At 30.4% G+C, this 21406-nt stretch overlaps 4 protein-coding genes across 6 annotated transcripts; 2 read left to right on the forward strand and 2 right to left on the reverse strand.

Moving 5' to 3' along the window:
• Positions 1-736: 736 nt before the first annotated feature.
• Positions 737-3326, reverse strand: LOC108469670 (pentatricopeptide repeat-containing protein At1g12300, mitochondrial-like). The gene is made up of 2 exons (XM_017770646.2): positions 3220-3326; positions 737-2874 (listed from the first exon to the last, which is right to left on the reverse strand). The coding sequence occupies exons 1-2, from the start codon at positions 3221-3223 to the stop codon at positions 1280-1282; spliced, it is 1599 nt and encodes a 532-aa protein (XP_017626135.1). The 5' UTR covers positions 3224-3326; the 3' UTR covers positions 737-1279.
• Positions 3327-7951: 4625 nt separating this feature from the next.
• Positions 7952-8728, forward strand: LOC128296481 (uncharacterized). Its single transcript, XM_053031726.1, has one exon. The coding sequence runs from the start codon at positions 7952-7954 to the stop codon at positions 8726-8728; it is 777 nt and encodes a 258-aa protein (XP_052887686.1).
• Positions 8729-12231: 3503 nt separating this feature from the next.
• LOC108468165 (uncharacterized) lies at positions 12232-16117 on the reverse strand. Of its 2 annotated transcripts, none has more exons than XM_017769040.2 (12): positions 15888-16117; positions 15633-15664; positions 15380-15483; positions 15182-15256; positions 14869-14948; positions 14377-14428; positions 14018-14107; positions 13834-13902; positions 13581-13682; positions 13216-13284; positions 12875-12931; positions 12232-12474 (listed from the first exon to the last, which is right to left on the reverse strand). In XM_017769040.2, exons 1-12 carry the CDS (start codon positions 15962-15964, stop codon positions 12388-12390), a joined length of 894 nt encoding a protein of 297 aa, XP_017624529.1. In that variant the 5' UTR covers positions 15965-16117; the 3' UTR covers positions 12232-12387. The 2 variants fall into 2 exon arrangements, with proteins under 2 accessions (XP_017624529.1, XP_017624528.1); XM_017769039.2 differs by having other exon boundaries at positions 15633-15667.
• A 1789-nt stretch (positions 16118-17906) lies between these two features.
• On the forward strand, positions 17907-21248 carry LOC108468184 (uncharacterized). Of its 2 annotated transcripts, XM_017769065.2 has the most exons (10): positions 17907-18189; positions 18266-18335; positions 18475-18603; positions 18694-18754; positions 18849-18936; positions 19257-19341; positions 19436-19492; positions 19969-20085; positions 20441-20511; positions 20686-21248. In XM_017769065.2, the coding sequence occupies exons 1-10, from the start codon at positions 18089-18091 to the stop codon at positions 21113-21115; spliced, it is 1209 nt and encodes a 402-aa protein (XP_017624554.1). In that variant the 5' UTR covers positions 17907-18088; the 3' UTR covers positions 21116-21248. The 2 variants fall into 2 exon arrangements, with proteins under 2 accessions (XP_017624554.1, XP_052887933.1); XM_053031973.1 differs by lacking the exon at positions 18694-18754 and having other exon boundaries at positions 18475-18547.
• The last annotated feature ends 158 nt before the right edge of the window (positions 21249-21406 follow it).

A 21406-nucleotide genomic window follows, 5' to 3' on the forward strand; every position in this document is an offset into this window, starting at 1 on the left:
TCATGTTTATTTTAGGTTATATGTTTGAGGTTAATTTGAATTATCTCTTTCAATAATGAATTTTAAATCTTATAATACGCATTACATATATATTAAACTTGTTGATTTAGTAAGTTAAGATGATTTTAAATCAAGTCAATTTAGATAGAATTAATTCAGATCACTTTAAGTTTGAATAAATTTCGAGTTAAGATTAATTGTATGCCATTAATTTATTTTTTAAAAATGAATAAAAAAATTCCTTAACACTCTGAGAAATATTTTGGATTAGTTAGCATAGAGTATTAAGTTTTTCGAAGTCAACAAATTTTCTTTTATATCTTTTATGTTATTTTTATTATCTACGATTTGAGATTCGTGACTATACCTCTTATTGTATTAGTAGTTCAAGCCCATGTTCTCCAAACTTCGAAGTGAACAATTGTTTTCTCACCAAATACGTGTAACTCACAAGTCGCAAAGAAATGTGAGTATTAGAATCATGGAAGACTTGGGGAGATATTTTGGATTCCCTATCCATCCAATAGAGAATAATCGTTTTGACCCCATAAATTAACAATTTTAAAAGGACATGGTTCCTACATCTGCATATAGATATAATCTCACTAATACAATCTGATAGGTTAAACGCATAAAAGCAAGTCTTCTTGATCCAGTTCAGAAAACCAGACACCGAAAAGGGATACCTTTTACAAATGATAAAACATTGGAACTCAATAAAAGAAGCCAGTCAAGATCATCAAATATCAAAATGTGATTCAATACTTACCTCAAGCAAATGGAAGGAATCTCAAATGAAAGAAGTCAATCCATTTTAAATGAAACTCAAAATGTAAGAATCCAAATAACAACACCCTCAAAAGATTCTAAAAGCATTTTAACAAAAGCAGGACATAAAGCTTCATCAATATTAGAATCATCCCACACAACTCATCATAGCTGGCTGTTCACAAATTCTGTTTTCCCTGCAGCTCCTTATGCTACATCAGCTTGAGATCAACTTATGGTCTCCAATGGATCAGCGGGCTGCTTTGATTTCATAAAATCATTCTAAACACATGCGTCCGTGTGCGTGCGTGTGTGTATTTGAAAAGTGAACCATGGGTTATAACACTCATTTGTTTCATACTTTTAAAGTACATCAAGTTAAACTGAAAATATAACTTTAGCATTCATTGTAATTTCCAAAAGGTTTTAACTTATAACAGCAGTACAATTGGTTATGAACAAATTGATTCCCATTCACAAGTGACGATCGTTACACTATCTTTGAAACACTTCATACCAAAATTGAATCATTAGATCGTAAGATGAGATCCAAAATTAAAGTGGCAGTGCACAAATTTGCAGAAAAGCCTTTACCAACCATTTCTGATAGAAGTTGTGTTGCCTTTAACGTATAGCCGTTTCGAAGAAATCCTTGGATCATTACATTGTAACAGAACCTATCAGGCAAACAATCATTATCTTCCATGCTCCTAAACAACTGGTATGCTTCATCTGGCATTCCATCTCTACAGAATCCATTAATCATTATAGCATATGTGTAAACATTAGGTTTTAAACCATTGACAGAGAGTTTATGAAATAATTCCTTTCCAACTTCAATATTCCCAGCCTTGCACAAGCCATCAATTAAGATATTATAAGATGCAACATTAAGTTTCAACCTACTGTTCTGCATTGCTCGAAAAAGTTCCAATGCCGCTTCGAGTTTACCTCTTGTGCATAAACCATCGAGCAAAATCAAACAGGTCACTAGATTTGGAACTGGCCCAGAAGCAAGCATTGTCTTGAAAAGTTCACATGCAGCAATAACTCTCCCAAATTGACACATACCTTGCATAAGAGTGTTGTATGTCACTGTATCAGGGATTGGTCCGTTTTGAGCTATTTGATGAAAAAGTTCCATTGCTTCGTCCAACCTCTTAGATTTGCAATATCCATTGATCATGATGTTGTAACTAAGTATATCAGGTGCACAACCTTTCTCAATCATCAACGAAAATACTCTTTTAGCTTTACCAATTTGGTTTTGCAAGCAATGGCCGTTTATTATTGCATTATAGGTAACAACATCAGGCTCAATGCCTTGCTTTATCATTGTGTCAACAATATCTTCAGCTTCAGTAACCATTGCCTTGTTAAAATATGCATAAACCAGTATATTATACGTGATAACATTAGGCTCAATACCTTGCTTTCTCATTGTGTCAATGGTTTCTATAGCTTTAGAAACCATTCCCTCTTTGCAATATGCATCAATAAATATATTATACGTGACAATATTAGGTTCAATGCCTTGCTTCCCCATTGTATCAACGATATCTACAGCTTTATAAATCATCCCCTCCTTACAATGTGCATCGATCAATATATTATATGTGACAATATCACATGAAATATTGTTATCCACCATTTCATTCAAAAGTTGCCTTGTCTCCTTTTGCTGGCCCAAATTACAAGTAGCATGAATTAAGCAATTATAACTAACGATATTTGGTCTAATGCCCTTAACCTTCACTTCGGAGAAGAGATCGAAAGCCTCATTTAGTAAACTATTCTTACAAAGACAGTCAATAACAGTATTATATGCTACAATATCGGGTTCAAAACCTCTTTCTTCTATCATCCTTAGAAACCTAACAGCTCGATCGGTATACTCGGTCTTACACAACCCATTAAGCATGGTACTGTAGACAATTAAATCAGGTTGATACCCTCTTCCAATCATTTCATCAAACAAACTCACAGCTTGAGAAATCTTACTTTGATTACAAAGTCCATTAATCAAAGTGGAAAAAGTTACAACAGTAGGTTCAACACCTAACTTCAGCATTTTCCCCAAAATAGCAAACCCAAAATCAATTTGACCTAATTGACAGAAACAATTAATCAAGATGCTCAAAGTATAAACATCATGGGAAACTCCGAATAGTTCCATTTGGCTACACATCGAAACAACAATGCCATAACGTTTCATTCGAACAATGGCTCCTAATAATTTGTTAAATTTCACAACAGAAGGCATTGGGTACTTGTGAATCATCTTATTAAATAAAAAAAAAGCATCATCAACATTATCCAAACTATCATGCTTTTTTTGCTTTTCCCTTACATGGGAAGCAATGGTGTTAAAAGAATAAGAAGAGTGGAATTTAGAAGGATTCCTTCCGCCATTAACAATTGAACGGAAAATTAATGAAGAATGAAGCTTACCCATATCTTGAAATGAAGCAAAGTGGATATAAGAGCCGAGCTTGAAACGAAACCACAAACGGCGACGGCACTGGCAAAGTAGCTTATGTCCTCAGTGTTCCAAATGTGATATCCGTATGGGCCGAAGACTTTTTTTATATCAGAAGCGATGAGGAAGATTCACATAATATAATGGTTAAAATTTTTCTCCAGTCCTTGTATTTTAATGAACTTTTAAATTTGATCCCTATATTTAAAAGGTTAAAAGTTGAGTACAAATAAGGTAAATTTTATTCTAATGATCTTGAGACTTGTTCTTCCTATCTCGAGATTAAACAGTAAAATGACCAAAAGTTACCAATTTTCAAGCATTCAAACCATAGTAAGTTATACAAAAAACATGTTTAATCGTATCACTAACGCAATAATCATCTATTCAACATACATAATCAACATCAATTATTATCCAAACATACAATCCAATACAACTAAACAAAACGTATCAACTAACATATTTAAACTTGTACAACCATGCATAATTAGCTACCAAGCAAAGCTTGGAAACTTTGTAGGTCACCTTACCAAGTATACCATAATATGAGCATATATATATATATAAACAAAATCTCATAAGAACTCCAAAATACTTCCTAAACATGCCACACGTATTAGAGATAGTAAAAACATTACATTAGATGGCTGACCTAAGTATTGATCGCTTGGAAGCTGACAACTAATGATCACTCTAAAAACCTATGAAACCTGTGCATAGAAACAGACAAATCCGTACTCTGAGTATTGATTACTCAGTGGTACTAACATAATTTAAAATAAACTTAATTAAAATAAAAAATATTATTATGACATTAAAAGAAATCATTTTCAGAATAACTTAATATAATCAGAATCATAATGATGTTCGTTTATCAAAATCAGAAGGACATTTATCTACGAATAAGAATAATGTATCATTTCCAGAATCAATAAGCATAATAAACATTTAATTATAGCCCCTATTAACTAGATGCAAACATAAGTATGGGTACGTGAATTTATCCCATAACACCCCATAGTAAGCATCGTGGTGTTAATTAGGCATAAACGCATTGATCCTTTAAACACTCCACATAATATAATGTACTGAAATGCCAAAATAAATTGCATCGTAGTGCCAGAATGCTACCACCAATAACATATGCAATCCTATAACATGCCAACTATACCTTAACCATGTCTAGCATCGTTTAATAGGGCAAATTCATACTCTTACAATATTAATACATGTATTACCACATACTTCTCAATATGACAACCAAGTAGTTAATCATTTTAGCACCATAATAAATTTCATATACATAAATGTACTTGTTAAACTTATCTGTTAAGTCAACATTTAATACGAAACATTCAAACATAGTTGTATCCATACGCCACTAGCAACTTAACAAGACTAGTTACCTAATTAAAATTTACTAGAAGAAAAACAAATTATGATGGTACAAACCGAAATAGCAAGTCTTCAACGGTTTTTGCCTTCCCATTATCTCTCAATGGTTCGGTCTCGTCTTTAGCTACATTCGATAGATTAAAATAAAAATACAAAGTTTAAATCACACATTCAGTTAATCACATATTCAATTTAAACATGTTATGCATTTATTCAATTTAGTCTCTAAAACTCTATTATCTGAAATGCTTGTATATTTCAATATTCATTATCAATTTAAAATTTAACATATAATTACTAGGGACCTCATACTTTCAATCTATAACAAAATTTTCTAACAACTTTAAATTTATTCAATTCAGTCCCTAATGAAATAAAATTAATTTATATAAGCTTAATTTGACACTTTCTACTATAATATTAACCTATTCCACCGTAAACTTAATTCATACTAGCTTGCATGAATTTAAGCCTTTAGGCTCAAACATTCTCAAGCTTTCTATCAATGTTTCATCTAAATAAACTAAACAATTTCTAAATTCATGGCTTGAGTTGTAATTGTCTATTAGTATATACTAATAATCTACTAAAATTTACAAGAAAAAGCCACTTACCAAGAGACCTTGGAAGCTCACGGCAATGGAGGAAAATACCTAAACTTTTTCTTTCTTTTCTTTGCTAGGGACGGTGAAGAAGAAAAGATGATGAAGCAAATTTTATTTTCTCTCTCCCACCTCTACTAATTCAACTTTAATCATGGAATAATTATTTTGAAGGACATGATAAATTGTTATCAGGGACATGTATAAAGTTTCAATCAAATTTTCATTATACTCGCCTTATAAATTAATCCATGTACTATTTACAAAATAATTTAATCTACTTAATTACCATTTGGTTCAATTTATTAATTCTTTGTTTGACTTATTAATTTCTCGATTTTGAGCGGCTTAATTTAAAAAATTCAATCTTGAATTAGGGTTTTCAACACTAACAAAAATCAGATATTGCAGTGAAATCACTGCATGGCTACAATCGTGCTTTATCGTATGTTGATTTGGAACTACTTGTTAAAGGCACTTGAGATGACTTGAATTAATGACTTGAAATTAGCAAGTTTTCTTGATGGCGATATGGTGTCACCGAATCTTGGGTAATCGACCTTCTTCTAACAATGTTGGGCCCGATATTTGTGGGTGGTGTTGGTCGGATCAGGGCTTGTCACAGCAAAAGATGCTTACCGTTCCCTTGTTAGTGACTTTCATTTTCCATTTTGATTCATATTTACTGATTTCATGACATATACAATCAAATTGGTTCACCTTTCCTACCCTGCATTTTTTATTTTTCTATCTTTCCTAAACCAAACGCAATTTAGACAAGGTACAATGAACTCACAAATGCTTCTACTTCTAATATCTAAAATCCATCGACTATAAAAATTAAGTATAAAAGTGAAGAATGAAATCATGACAGTACAATACGAACAAATTGATTCACATTCACAAATGTCAACCTTTACACTATTTGTGAAATATTTCAGATCAAAATTAATTTATTAAATCGTAAAATAAGATCCAGAAATAATATAAAAATTAATATATCTGTAGAAAAGCCTTACTCATTATTTTTTAAGAAGTTTTGTTGCCTTCGAGGTATAGCTGTTTTGAAGAAGTCCCTAAGAGCAGCAATTACGTAAACAATCATTGTCTCTCATACCCCTAAACAACTAGTATGCTTCATCAAGCAATCCCTCTCTAGAAAATTCGTTAATCAATATAGAGTATGTGTAAACATTGACTTTTAAACCATTGACTGAGAGTTCATACTAATTATTTATGTTCTTTAATTTGAAATTTAGTCATATTGCCGACAACGTCTTAATATAGCTGTTTTTTTAATTTAACTTTAAAAAGTTTATTTAATTCGACTTAAATTTTATTTAATTCAATTTAATTTAAAAAAATTTCAAATTAAATTAGTACAATAAAATAAAACTCATCAACTTTCATCTCTATTAAATCCCAGATAACTGCAAGCCACGATGTTGCTGCCATGTTAGCCCTTAAGAAGACCCTCGGTCCCCCCGAATCTCTCGGGTGAACCGACCCGGATCCATGCAACAGGAAACACGTTTTCTGCTCAGAGTACAAGCGCGTCACTCGGATCCAAATTGGTCATCAGAACCTACAAGGTACACGTCCTTCAGATCTTCAGAACCTTGTTGAACTTGAGCGTTTAGAGGTACAATGAAATAACATTTCAGGTCCTGTACCTACCTTAAACGGGTTAAGCTCACTCTAAGTGCTTATTCTCAGCAACAATCACTTCACTTTTTCTTTTCCTAACTTCTGTTTGAACACTTTATCTGGGGTTTTTTTCATTTGAAGAAGGAGAAGGGGAATCAGACCCAGATTGGGTCAGGATTGAGATATGCCAACTGATTTGTTATTTTTCTAAAATTTAATAAATGAGTTAAAAATGGAGTTATCGTTTTGTTATTTTAATTAAATCCGAGTGAATGTCAGTGTAAATTACGTTTCTTTTAACACTATATTAAACTACAAAGATTCCATCTTACTTGTAAATTTATGAATTACAAGGCAATCCATTATGGGGTTTTATGTTGTACAAATTCTTTCTTAAAATATCCACATTCCACATTTAAATATGACATACTAATATAAATGTTAAATACATAATAAACACATACAATATATAATATAACTAATTTTAAAATTCTCAAAAATTATATTATTAATTTCAAAAACATACATATATCTCAAACTCATCTTCAAGTCCAAAGTATCTTTAGCAGCCATTGCCAAATGGCTCATCCCATTAATTTGACTATAGAATTATAAGAAGAAATCAATGAAACTAAATAATTTATTATTATAATAAATGGTAAGATGATACCGAAGGTTAAGGCAATAGTTCATGGGACCCGGCACCGTTTACTCTATTATTCACGTTGGCACACTCTTCACCATATTTTCTCTTTAATTTTTGTTTTCTCTTTTAATTTTTTTTTCTTTCCCTATCTTTGGCTTGAGGATGTTATTAATAACCCCATCTCCTTCTCTTCTTCCTCAAATCCTTTTTTAAAAAATTAAAATAATTTTATTTTTATTTTTTTTCGTTTATTTTCATATGAATATGATCTTTTTCTTTCCATTTCCATTTTCATCTTCTTCTCATCTCTTTTTTCAACTATTTTGCACTAAAACTTACTTGTATCAATGCTTTATTATTACTACTCACAATTCATGTTGAAGTACTATTTTTGGTTTATTAAACATTAGTATGAATTCTCGTAATTATCTTCGTTTTTCTAAATGTGGATTAGGGTTGATTTTCAATGATGAAACACCTAGGGTTATTAATCCAAATGTTATTGTGTCCTCTTCATTAGTACTTGTCAATGATATTAAACTTATATCGCAGCCTCCGCCGCCGCCACCGTTGCCACCTCCTTCATTGAAAATGAAAGACCCTGGTGGGATAGGATTTATAGAGGATCTAGGTGGTGGGGTTGACGGACTTATGTCATGTACAGAGAGTATAGGGTTGGAGAGTTGTGAAGAGAGAAGGATTCTTGTTGATGATGATGATGATGATAATGATCATCATTATCATCAACAGATGGTCGAGTTTTGTGAAAGAGAAAGGGATAGATGGAGAAAGAAAAGAAGTAATGAAAAAATGAGAATAGAAAGGAATTATAGTAAGTTGTTTCCACCACCACTTTCTTCATTGAATGAAAATGGGCAGCCATGTTTTTACCTAAAACCGGTGAGAAAAGATGGGAGACTGGAGTTAACAGAGGTTAAAATACCGAGACCTGATATTTTACATGCTGTCAGGGAAAATGGTCGGTTGAGATTGCATCTGTTAAGAAGTCATAATGATCAAGATATTTCCTCTAAAATCAATGAAGAAAAAGAAGAGAAAGTTGAAGAATCATGGAAACATAGAGTGACTGAAGATGGTTTGAAGAGATGTCAAGAGCAGGTTATGAGCCATCATCAAGATCATCATCATAATCATGGATGGAGGCAGCCATGTGTGACAACAAGATGAATAATCAAAGACATGGTGGATTATTATATAACCAAAAGTTTAATTTGAAAAAAAAAAACTGAAGTTATATGTTTTATAGGATGATCAAGGCAGAAGGAAAATTGCAGGTGAAATATGGCTAATCTCCACTTGTTAGTACAAATAATTTTTTTTTTCAAAAAAAGGAGAAAATGATTTGAAGACTATTTTGCCAATTTCAGTTACTAAACTATTTGACTTTTATTTTCTTTAAAAATCACTCATGGAACTTTACCTTTAATTTCTTTTAATAAAATGTGCTTACTTACATGTGGATCATTCATATACATATATAGATGATAATAATATTTCATGCATATATAGATAATATATATTAATACAAGCCAGTTTGTTATTGAATTGTTCAAAGTTTGAGAATAAAAACTGCAGACAGATGTGTTTACTTACATGTGTATATATCTTCGAATTCAGATAAATATTGGATACATTTTATGCAAATATAGATAAGTGTCAAATGCAATATATGTCTGACTTTAAGTATAATTCATTTACCCTCAAGCATAAGAGATATAAAAATAGCAAATTATAACCATGTAGAAGGTGAAATGGAGAAACATGCAATGCACTATTCTACCACTGATTACCTAACATAACACACAATACAAGCTAAAGAATTATAACTCAAAAACATGGTTTTTATCAGTAAAAGTATAATGGAGAACCCAGTATTAGAAGTGAAATTGTATTTTATCATTTCTATTAAAAATGAGTGCCTTAAATTAAATAGTAAATTAATCATTTTTGTTAAAAATTTCATACATTTTATTGTTAAAATTAACTTAGCTAACGAAATAATGTGCCACATGTACCTCATATTGATATACAATGACCAATATTTAATAGTAAAATAGATAAAATTTTTAATAAAATGACCAATTTACTTTTTGTTCTAATGTACAGAGATTAATTTGCTCATCTTTTTTTTGTAGAGAAACAAAATACAATCTAATTATTAGTATAAGAGCTTCCACTGTACTTTTATCGGTTTTTATCATACACACCTGGTTCGGGCAAAATGGTTTATTTTTCTCAAGCTCTAAAGCTTTTGCCCCATTCCAATTCTTTCTCCTGCTAAATAAAATAAAATTTGACTATTATATTTCTTGCAATCTAAGAACACAGTAAACACTAAAGTTTGGGTTACTAGAAATGCCGCCATTAGAATTGGTTTGCCACCCCAAAAGTATTTGTTATCATCCAAAGTAAAACAATGAAGTCATTTCTGAATATTTGTGTATTTATTGATGGATATATGCAAAACATGCCAAGCAAAAGTGTTGCTTATTTCATGGTATCATCCCAAGTTAAAAACCAGGAAGACTACTTTGCTCCTGAGTTAATTTCATTAGCTAGAAATAGCACTTCATTTAGGCAAAACCTTAAACATCTTTTCAACATAAAACTTTGAGATAATATTCAGTGAAGAAAAGAAGAGCAAAATAAAATAATTTAAATTCAAAAAATTTGTTGCTCAAATAGAATGAAATTCAATAAAATTACAGATCAGATTGATGTTGTATATCAATAGAAATTGATGAAAAATAAAATAAAAAAACTAAGATCGTTGATGAGAGAGAAAATATAATGTACCAAAGCAGTAATAGTTACGAAATTTGAAGCAACCGATAAAGCTCTCAGTTTGTTCTTGATTCCACAGGCAAAATCCAATATTTTCTCAGGAACCAAACAAATAATGAACGAGAGAATCAAGCAGAAGACCACTGGCAAAGCGAGTCTGATAGCTTGCCTGTAAGAATTCATTTATTGATTTTGTATTTTCTTTAAGTTATTTTAAGCTTTTTCCCGCGCATTATTTCCTGATAAAAAGGAAATGTTTAAAATATGCAGTTAATCCCTGTACTTTGAAAAAAATTGAAATTTACTCTCTATATCTTAAAAATTAAAAATTCAATCCTCCTACCTTTTTATTTAAAAATCTTAGTTTAGTGATTATCTCCGTTAGTAGTTTTCATTAAAATTTGTCAACTTAACATGTTTATTTTTTCCAATCATATGTCACGTCACATGAGAACAACCTAATCAACTTGTCAATTTGATAAATTTTGGCAAAAAATACTTAAAATTTTAATAATTGAACTAAGATTTTTAAATTAAAAAAAGTAGGACTTAGTTTTTAAAATTTTAACTACATGAGCTAAATATCAAATTTTGTCAAAGTGCAAGGACTAACCTCATGTTTTAACCAAAGGAAAATGATCAAGTTTTGGCTAAAAATAATAAAAGCCCCTCAATTTAAACAAGCCCTTATACTTATTTTGGAGTTAAATAAATAAATATTTTAAATTAAAGTATTCTTTTATCTTTTATTTTATTTTTATATATGTCATAATTTTATTAGTTACAAGGATTAAAACTCTTTAAAAATAGCATCAACTCTATTCATCTAATTGATGAATAATTTGTAAGTATTAGGATTAATATTATTGACACCCACGAACCCCAAGATCATTATACAGGCACACAATTTTCCAGTAGATGCTATTTTCTTTTCCTTTTCCTTTTTTTTTAATTTTAAATTTTGATATATTAAGCTTAGTAAATTATTTAGATTAAATATTTGTAATTAATAAAATTATGACATGTTTAAAAATAAAATTAAAAGATAAAAAATTTAATTTAATTAAAATTAATGGATTTAATGATTATGGCCTCTTTTATTACAAGCTTAATATAAGAGATTGTTTGAATATATTGAAATGGTTTAAGGATACATTTTGATACATTAACCTCAATTTTCTTCTCAAGTTAATGATGTATATAGTCCGAAGTGGGTGACAAATTTATCATACATAATGTTCTCGATTCAAATCTTATTATAATCAAATTTTATCGAGTTATTATATAAAAAATAAAAACTTCATAAAAATATAACTTAATTTGTATAATTTTATAAATAAAACATTTAAAATAATTATAGATATTAAACTTATTCATCTCTACTAATACTAAATTCGTTCGAGTAATGATTAAAAACTTTACTTTACAAAATAAATTATATTCTTTCAAATATATATATATATATATATTTTTTTTACTTTTGTGATTTCATATATTTTATACAGAAAAATAATAGGATTTAAACTAAAATGTCTATTATTTTTAATAATTGTATTTTATCATTCAACCGATCCTTATTTATTAATCATATCAATTTTTCTATAAACATACTTATATAATTCTATTTTCACCGACATAATGAGTATATCATAATCTAATATTCATAAATTTGGAGACAACACAAAATTGTTAAGGAGGAATAACTAAAACCTGAACCCAGACATGAAAAATATCAAAAAATTCAAACTGAAACCTTAAACAAAAGACCTTATTACTCTATCCAATAGACATTGGCTCAAGTAGTTAAAACTTTTCCATATTTTGATTGAGGCAAGTTACAGATCCTGAAATATATGTCATTCTGAAAACTGTGAACTGCTAATCAATTTTAGTCCTTTAAGAAATCACTCCATGGATTGAATCTATCAATATGCATAGAATTAATGTACAAGAAGTTCGGCAAACAAAATCGGGTAAGCGTAAATTATTCGTTATTGCCATCAGAAATATCAGTTTGAACTTTGCAGTAAATAATAGTTGGCTCACACTTTAATTCGTCCGCAGAGACGCCAGTGAGACCCGGAATGAAAGAGAGACTTCTCGAATACCCAGATGGAACGGACAAGAACCTGCAGATCACAGAGACAAGATTTTTACATGCATAGTTCGAAGCAGAGGAAGTCAGACATAGTCATGGTATCAGCTGTGATACAGGATACGCAGACAATAATGCATGTGAATATGGAGTGGCAATGGTATACCATCTAAGTGCGCCCGACGTTTCGTGAATGCCTTTTCATTCCACAGTCCTTTTTTTTTGACATAGTATATCTTTTCAAATAGGTTAATTCCAGAATCTCCAAGTATCTAACTGACCAACTTAAAATAGATTCTTAAGCAATTCGAATTTTAAGTCTTCTAGAGTGAAGTCAGAATGTCGCAAAAAATTAAACCGAGCAAATGGAGGAGAACTTAAAAGGGAGGAAACAATCAAGGGTCGACATCATATAGAAGAATAATGAACAATACCTCCTTAGTTTTATCCCCAGCAACAACAGCGCCTTTAGAATCATATGCTTCGAATTTCTGCCAAAACAATAGAGAAAATATCAAGGTCAATCCATGATCAATGATATTAACAAGTGGTCTTCTACAATTGTTGCAGAACCATCAATAATACAGTATAAAGTTCATCCCATAAATGACAAAGGATATGGCTGCAATGTCATATAAGCAGGCAGCATATCAAGGATGGATATCTACAAAGTATGGATCGACCATGTTCTGATTTAAATAGGTTAATCGATATCTAATTGACAAGCATGTAACAATATGAAGATGTGTAGGAAATTGAAGTAGGATCAGTTTACCTCCTTAGTCAGGAACTCGAGAGTAAGTTGGATGAAAGCTTTATTAAGGTCATTCTTATCAACACCAATCTGTAATGTAGAAACACCAAAAGACAAGCCACTAGTTAGAATAAACAAAAGGTGACACCGGTAATTAATTAAGATTAGGACTTTAATCTATATTTTTCCTCCAATTCTATAAAATATTCTTTATGATTTAAAACTATATCACAATCTTATATAAAGGGTCTGACTTGAATATTGCAAGCATACAGACAGCATTCATTATGCTGATTGAAATATTTTAGTTACCATGCCAAGATGCAAGACCTAAAATTGTATTGGGTCAATGACACCTTCAAAGAAATAATGAATTGGGTACTAACCAATCGGGCTCGCAAAGTTCGTATTTTAACAATAGGTTCGACCAACTCCCAGTAAACCTTACTCCATATAGATTCCCTTTGCTTAATTTCATTCTTGAGTGCCTATCAGATATCAAATGATGAATCACGCAGGATTAGGTATAAATTAGAAAGCAATATGCTGTTAGTAGCCTAACCAACCCATAAAAAGAGGAAACACGAGAAGTTTAGAAAACCAACAGAATGACCACATGTAGAAGGAGCAGAGACATACAGAGAACATATTTTCTGTAACTGCTTTCCGTAATGATGTTTTGTCACCATTTGCTATTAGAGTACTTATCTGTGAGAAATGAGAAGTAGTTTCAGCAATGGAGAGAAAGAACATCAATGGAATAAATTTAAGAGAGTGAACAATATAATTGTAATAGCAAATTCAGGATATTGGATCTGCATACCTCTTTGTATAATTCTACAGCTTCCTTATAGAACTTCTGTTTTGAGTACCCCGTTTTCCTTAACTTAGCAATTGCATAGGCACTCTTGAGCTGCAAACAAGAAACTAGAATGTAACTTCGCTAGACAATGATGCAGTGGATCTCTTCTAGTCTATATCTTCATTTCTACAATGCATTTTGAATATGATTCACATTATTATTATCTTGTATTCACGGTATTATAAAGGAAAGGAGAAGAGAGATTGTTCAGAAAAATAATATATCCTGTCCAGATGGCGCTGCAAAAGGATGGTCATGGCAACATAAAGCAAGATTTTTTAACATTATAAAGTTGAGTTAGAATAAACAGGATAAAGTACCTCAGACTTGATATCTTCTTTTGTTTGTCTCCAACCGGTTCTTGTAAAATACCTGATACACCACAGATTAGAAGACATCTGAGGAAAAATGCATATTAATGATTTGTATGTGAAAATAAGTTGAAAAGGCTGCATACTAAGATGTAAGTCTAATGAGAATGAACCGAGTGATTTTCTAAATTTCAACACAATATGAAGTTGGACCGGTTCTAACATGGCGACCAAGCCATTTTTAAAATTCTAGTTCGCCCTAAATCTTGAAATTTATTAACCTTGTCTTCAAATAGCTATGTCCAGAAAAGACAACCACCCAATTTAGTTTCAAGCATTTTTTATCTGCTTCTTCACAATATCGATCCTGTCCAACAAAAAAAGCTTAAATATTGGGTTGAATAAAATAAACAGTTGACTTTCAATATAGTGCTACAGGCGCTTTTAGGAGAATTCCTTTTAAGCATGGTCTGATAACAACTTCACGAAAGTCAGACTAACCTCTTCCAAAACGGGATCGGTTCACGAAGTGCATAAGGTTCATACACAAATCCAGGGCTAGTCATAGAAATTTGAGCTCCCTGAAATTAAAAACGATGCCAGCATAGGCTTAAATTAATTTGTAAACCTGATTATAGAATAATAGAACACCATTATAAATTCCCTCCATCTACGGTCCAACTAAGAACAAATCAGAAAAACATATATGCATAAAAATTGCATCATAATAGGCACCATGAAGGAAATAACAATCATTCTGAACCTGAATAGAAATGAATAAAAATAGAATATGGGCAGTTTAGGTGTTACAAACCACTTTCCGTGTTTGTGTAGGCGCTTGTGTGGATAAGGACTTTTTGTCATTCAAAAAGATCAACAATTCGGCAGCCTAAAATCAAAAAAAGAAAAAAAGAAAAAGATGCCACATTAACTGCCTCAGCATCTAGCATCAAGAGGTCTAATAAAAATAAAAAATAAATTAATTTATGCATTTCATACTTCAGAATGTTACCATGGTTGAACGAAGTGTCAGTGTGTTTCTACATGTCCAAGGAAGAGCATTAGTTTGTGTCTTATATAAGCAAGAAGTTACACCTTGGCCGTAGAATTGAGATACTGAGAACAATGAAAAGCATATAAATTTATGATCAAAAGAAATACTTTCTATTTGTTTATCGATTTTTTGGTAGCATATGAAAATTAACTCATGTTATAAAGTAAACTTATCAGATTCCGTAGAAATTTACAAAGTGAAAATTACTTACCATTTGAAAACCCAGTGGAATAGCTTCTTGAGCTTCTGGTAGGAAAAAAAAAATCAAAGCTTCAATATATAAAAAAAATGGATATTCTTCTATTTTCTATCCAATTTCCCTCCATTTCTCAGTAACCAAACATTGCATTTTATAATTTCTAAAATATGTAAGACAAACCCATAAATCAAAACATTTGAAGGTTTCTTTTTCCTTCTTTTTGAAGGACCCAAAGTAGAAATTTCAAAGAAGTAAATGAGAACTTACAGGAATGAAGAAGATTGATGCATCCCAAGGGTTTGATAAAGAGAACGAATAGTATTGAATCTTCGTAAAAGAGCCATCTCCTTTTGGGTTGTAAATCAAACTTCGAAACTTTTATTTATTTGAGAGATTTTGATTAGATTTTGATAATTATAGAGAGGGCAGAGGGGTTTTGGTTCACGATTCTTCAAGGGTTTAAGGAAGAAAAAACTAAAATACATAGAAGATCTATGCAGCATAAAATTTGGGCTTAATAGGCCTTATATTGGACATATGTTGCTAAGTTCTCGAAAAGGGTTAATACTGTCTTTGTTTAACTTCCACATCGATTATTATCATATTGGGTTTAAAATTTAATTATCTAATTTTTTTAAAAAAAATCAAGAATTAAGTTAAACAAAAAAAATTAAGTCCAAATGTGAGAATAATTGTCAAGATTAGGGTTAACTTAGATAAAACAAAAATTTAAGTCCTAATGTGAGAGCAGTTATCAAGTTTAGGACTAACTTAGATAAAATAATTTCAAATCTCAATGTAAGAACAATTGCTAAATTTAAAGGCTAATTTAAAAAAATTCAAGTTCTAATACTGAAAACATTTGCCAAAATTAAATCCCAAATGATGCATTAACCATTTAAAATAAATAAATATGTGAATATATATTATTTGTATACAAATTCGGAATGAAATAAATCTATATTATTTTATTTTTATTAAAGAATAAAATTATTATAACTTTTTTAATTGCATTGAATTAAAGTTAAAATTGGAATATTTTAATTTCACCTATACTATTATAGATGAAAAGGAAGGAAGGAAGGGCCTTCCTTTACATGACATTTGTCTAGTATATTTCCTTTTCTCTCTTTTTACATGAAATAGTATTGGTTAAATTTCAATTATAATCCTCTATTCTTTTAGGTTATATAAGAATGATTAAATTTCAATCTTAATCCTTATATTTTGTTCAAATTTGAGATTTAATCTTTGTATTTTAATTTTATCATAATTTGACATCTCAACTTTTATAATATCATTAGTTAATTTAAGTATTCTATTCTAATTAAAATTCTTATGTGAATATTTAAGAATTATTAATGCCATTCAAAATTTTATTAAATTTAGGTCTATTATGATATTATTCTTTTGCTATACTTGAAACTTTTAAAATATTACACCTGTAAAATTAACAAAAAATAACGATATTAACAAATGAAACTAAATTTTAAATTTAAAATGTAAAGAGATTAAAATCCTAAAAATAAAAATAAAATATTAAATTCTAAATATATAAACAGATGATATGATAACCTTTAAATTTTTATTATATGATTTAGTAAAATAAATAATTAATTAATCCAACGCTAGGGTGTAATTTAAGTAATAAACTTAACCAGAATTTTTTTAATTTTAATTAGTATATTAAATTAAACCTTCTAAGTTGCTGAGTTAAGTTTTGATTAACTAAAATTTTAGCTCAAAATATATTGGTAGTTTTATAGATCTAATCTTTTTATTCTTTTAATTTGAAAATTACAGTCTAATCATTAATATTATTAATATTTTTTATAAAAATTCAACTTAACATGTTTATTTGCTGTTAATTTTGTCTATATCATATAAAATAACTTAATCAATGTGTCATATTGTCAAATTTAACCAAAAATACTAACGATTTTAATAATTATATTAATGTATTTTTTATATTTTTAGTACATGAGTTAAATCTTAAGCTTTGTCAAAGTATAATAATTAGCAATTAAGGGTGTGATTAAGTTGAAACTGGTTCGAATATTGAAAATGATAAATTTAATGTTCAATACTCAATTTAAAATTAACTAAACATATGATATATAATCGAATAATTTATTTATCAATTTTTCATATTCAAGATCAGATTTGAGATTAATTATTATTTCAATAATTAAACTTAAAGCTAAAATATATATTAGATGTAATAATGTAATTTAATAATATAAATTATTTAAAATATATATTAAAAATGAAAATCTATTTGATTTGATAAAACCTTGTTGGCCATTTGAAAACAACGTTAAACAAGATCGGATTGAGCTCGAGATAGGGCCTCTGAGCTCAACTCGGAGAATTGAGTCAACATGGACCGAGTCAGCTTCCACCTGGATAATAAAACCTAAAACCTCCAAAAACCCTGGCATATCCCAAAGAGACGCCAACGGGCAACGATGGCGGAACAGGAGCTGGATTCGATGTCTCTTTCGGAGCTCCGCCTGCTCTCCGCTTTTCTCGCCATGGAAACCACCGATACTCTGCTCTGTTTAGCCAGGTTTGCTTTCACAAACCCTGCGCACGTGAACAATCATTTTTATTTTTGCTTGTTTCATTTTGAGATATTTTGTTAGGGAATGTGGTGGAGGAAAGGTGACTGAGAAAGTTCAAAGCTTTATTTGGGATCATTGCTTAACCAAAGCTGTGAGTTCTACTTTTAATTTCGAATTTTGGATGATAAGGGAATTTTAGTTTTATGAATAAACCAATCTTTTGTTTTGTTTATTTCCTTCTTTTTATTAGTGACCATTAAAGCATGGTTCAGTTTTATGAATTATAACAGGTAGGGAAAGGCTATGAATCTTATTCGAAGAAGTTTGTAAAGAAGCTTATTACAGAGATTGAATCAAACCATGGTAATGTGTTGGATGAATTGTATGAACAATATGCTTCCTACATGATTTCTTTCAAGGTAATGATTTTGGCGCAAATCGGTTTTGTTTTGATCTTCAAACATTAATCTTTATGGAACTTAAATTGTTTTTGATGAAATCTTTTCTAGGACGATAATCCAGTCAGAGAAAATGAGAGAGTCTGCAAATGCATTTCTTTTCTTTTCCCTGGTAGTAACAGATACTATTTATCTCTTGCTGGTTTTGAGAGCTTTTACAGTTTATTTGTATTATCTCACATTTAACTGTTTACTGGATCACATAGATTGTTTTAAACTATCGATTTGTCCAAAATCACGGAAACTGGTTGTCCCGCTACAGTGTTCACTCAACATGCTTGAGGGAGATACAGGGTATGTTTAGTTTGTTCATATTTGTCCAATGATTTCTATTTTGCATGTTGTATTTTCTAAACCGCCTTATTTTTTCATAATCACAAACAAGAAAAACACATTCTTTTACATGTAATCATACGAGGAATATCAAAGATTTTTATTAAGTCCGGTGCATATGCTCAATTTAAGCTTTCAAAAGTCGTCGTTTCTAAAACTTCACAAATATGCATAAAACAGTTTTCAATTATACCTGTAATGGTTACTATTCTTTTTGCATTTTCCTTTGTTTAGCATGTAAGTAAAGATGAATTTGTTTATAATGGCTTTGGTTTATACAGGTGTTCAGTTTGGCCTTCCAGTCTTTTCCTCTCTGAGTTCATACTTTCTTATCCACATAATTTCTCGGGGAAATCATGTTTTGAGGTTAATTACTTGTTCAAATTCTGGTTGATTGTATACTGTATCATCTCGAATTCGATCTTTCTATTTACTTCAGGTTTTTATTATCAAAAAACAGGTCGGATCCGGTGTTGGTCTGGTTGGAATTTGTCTAGCTCATGTAAAAGCCTCCAAGGTTTGTTATTTAACTGAGTAGTATAATTAAAAAATTATCTCCATTAATAAAGCATCAATGTAGCTTACGTTGAATGAATCACTTATTTTCTTAATATTTATTGTTTGGTTGTCTGCTTTGGTGAATTATAGTTGAACTGGAAATCTTCCGCCACATGAGCTAGGACATGTTTAGGTAGTCACTCTTTATGAGTCATACGACTGTCAAAAGAATGTGCATCTTCAAATCTAAAAGCTGTTTACTAGTTGTTCATGTTAGTTAATCTTTCATTTCCTTTTCTATTATTCTGTGGCAAAGGCTGTTCAAAGCACATCTTCTGTTATAACTGATAATGAGATTGAAAGAGCATGTTTCGTGTTTTCTGGATTGAATAATTTTTTTCTTGAATCTTTACTATCATAGAGTTCATAGTTGTTTGATGATAAATGATAATCAGCAGTCAACACTCAACACCATGGTAATTTTATCTGGTGCAGGTGATATTAAGTGATGGCGACTTGCCGACTTTAGCTAACATGAAGCTTAATCTGGAGAAGAACCGGTTGAATACAGAAACCAATTTATCCGAAACAAGTATCGAAAATCAAAATGTGGTGAGTTCTAGTCACGGACATTTCATTCCTTGCCATCAGGTTCTTGTGCATCTTTATATTGGTTTTATTACGACATTCCCAGATATAGACCTGTAAGCTGAGATGATGATGATGGACCATAACCATGAAAGAAAGAATGTTCTATTGAGTTTATGATTGGTGACAACAATAATGGAAATAAATGAAGTGACTCAGTCTTCAAAGATCTGGCATCGTTGAAAAATCATTCCGATGTATAACTAACCCGATGAATCATTCTTCTTATCATTGTAGCTTGAATCTATTTTAACCAAATTGAAAAACGAAAACAAATTATCACGTCACCGTCAAAGCTGAAATAAATTGTTATTCGTAGGTTAAATGCATTCATTTGCCTTGGGAATCAGCATCAGAAAAGGAACTGCAAACCTTCATGCCAGAAATTATGTGAGTATACTGTTTATTATCTAATTTGCATGTTTAATGTTTTCATTGATTGGGAATAAGAGAACTGTTGCCTGTTCTCTAACATGAATACTTAGATGAACAAATCCGCACTTTTCTAATATAATTCTGGTTTATTGTTAGTTAAAACTGATGCAATCTTTGTTTATGATGCAGTTTAGGTGCAGATGTTATTTATGATCCATCTTGTCTTCCACATCTTGTTAAAGTACTAGCCATTCTTTTGAACAAAAAGAAGTCATATATCGACAAGCGGGAAGGAAGTATTCTGAACTCTTTTCCTGGTGATGGTAAGGTAAATGATACCCATGATTTAGATGCATCTAGTTTTACTGCTCAACGAATCAATACGAGTGAAGTCAAAGGAATCATCAACGATGCTGTTGATCTCGTATCAAGGGCAGACCCTGTTACTTATATTGCTTCTGTCATTCGGAATGCCGATACTTTCGATCGATTTCTTGCATTAGCAGATCAGGCTGATCTTAGAATTAAAGACCTAACATCTACACTGAGGCCCTTTGATTTGCTTCCGTACATGAAGTCTTATGATCGTTCTAGTATACGATTGTTTACTGTAACTTGATTTATATCTCGGGTTTATTGCTGAATCTTAAACATGATATCGAATATGAATATTTTACAATTTGTCAATTTTTTTTTTGATAAAACAATTTTTCAAAAATTAAATGTAGCAGTAATGTAACATTTGATTTTAATTTATTGTTATTTCTTAATTTCAATTTCTTGGAGTCAAGTCAAATTTTGTTTCTTATTTTATTTCAAAAATAAAATAAAATTGTTTGCATCAATTATATATATATTTAAGAATCTTAGGATTGATTATATAATTTTGGAAGAGTCGAAAAGGGTAGAA

Source organism: Gossypium arboreum, chromosome 8 (genome assembly GCF_025698485.1).
Source record: "Gossypium arboreum isolate Shixiya-1 chromosome 8, ASM2569848v2, whole genome shotgun sequence".
NCBI classification, from domain to species: domain Eukaryota; kingdom Viridiplantae; phylum Streptophyta; class Magnoliopsida; order Malvales; family Malvaceae; genus Gossypium; species Gossypium arboreum.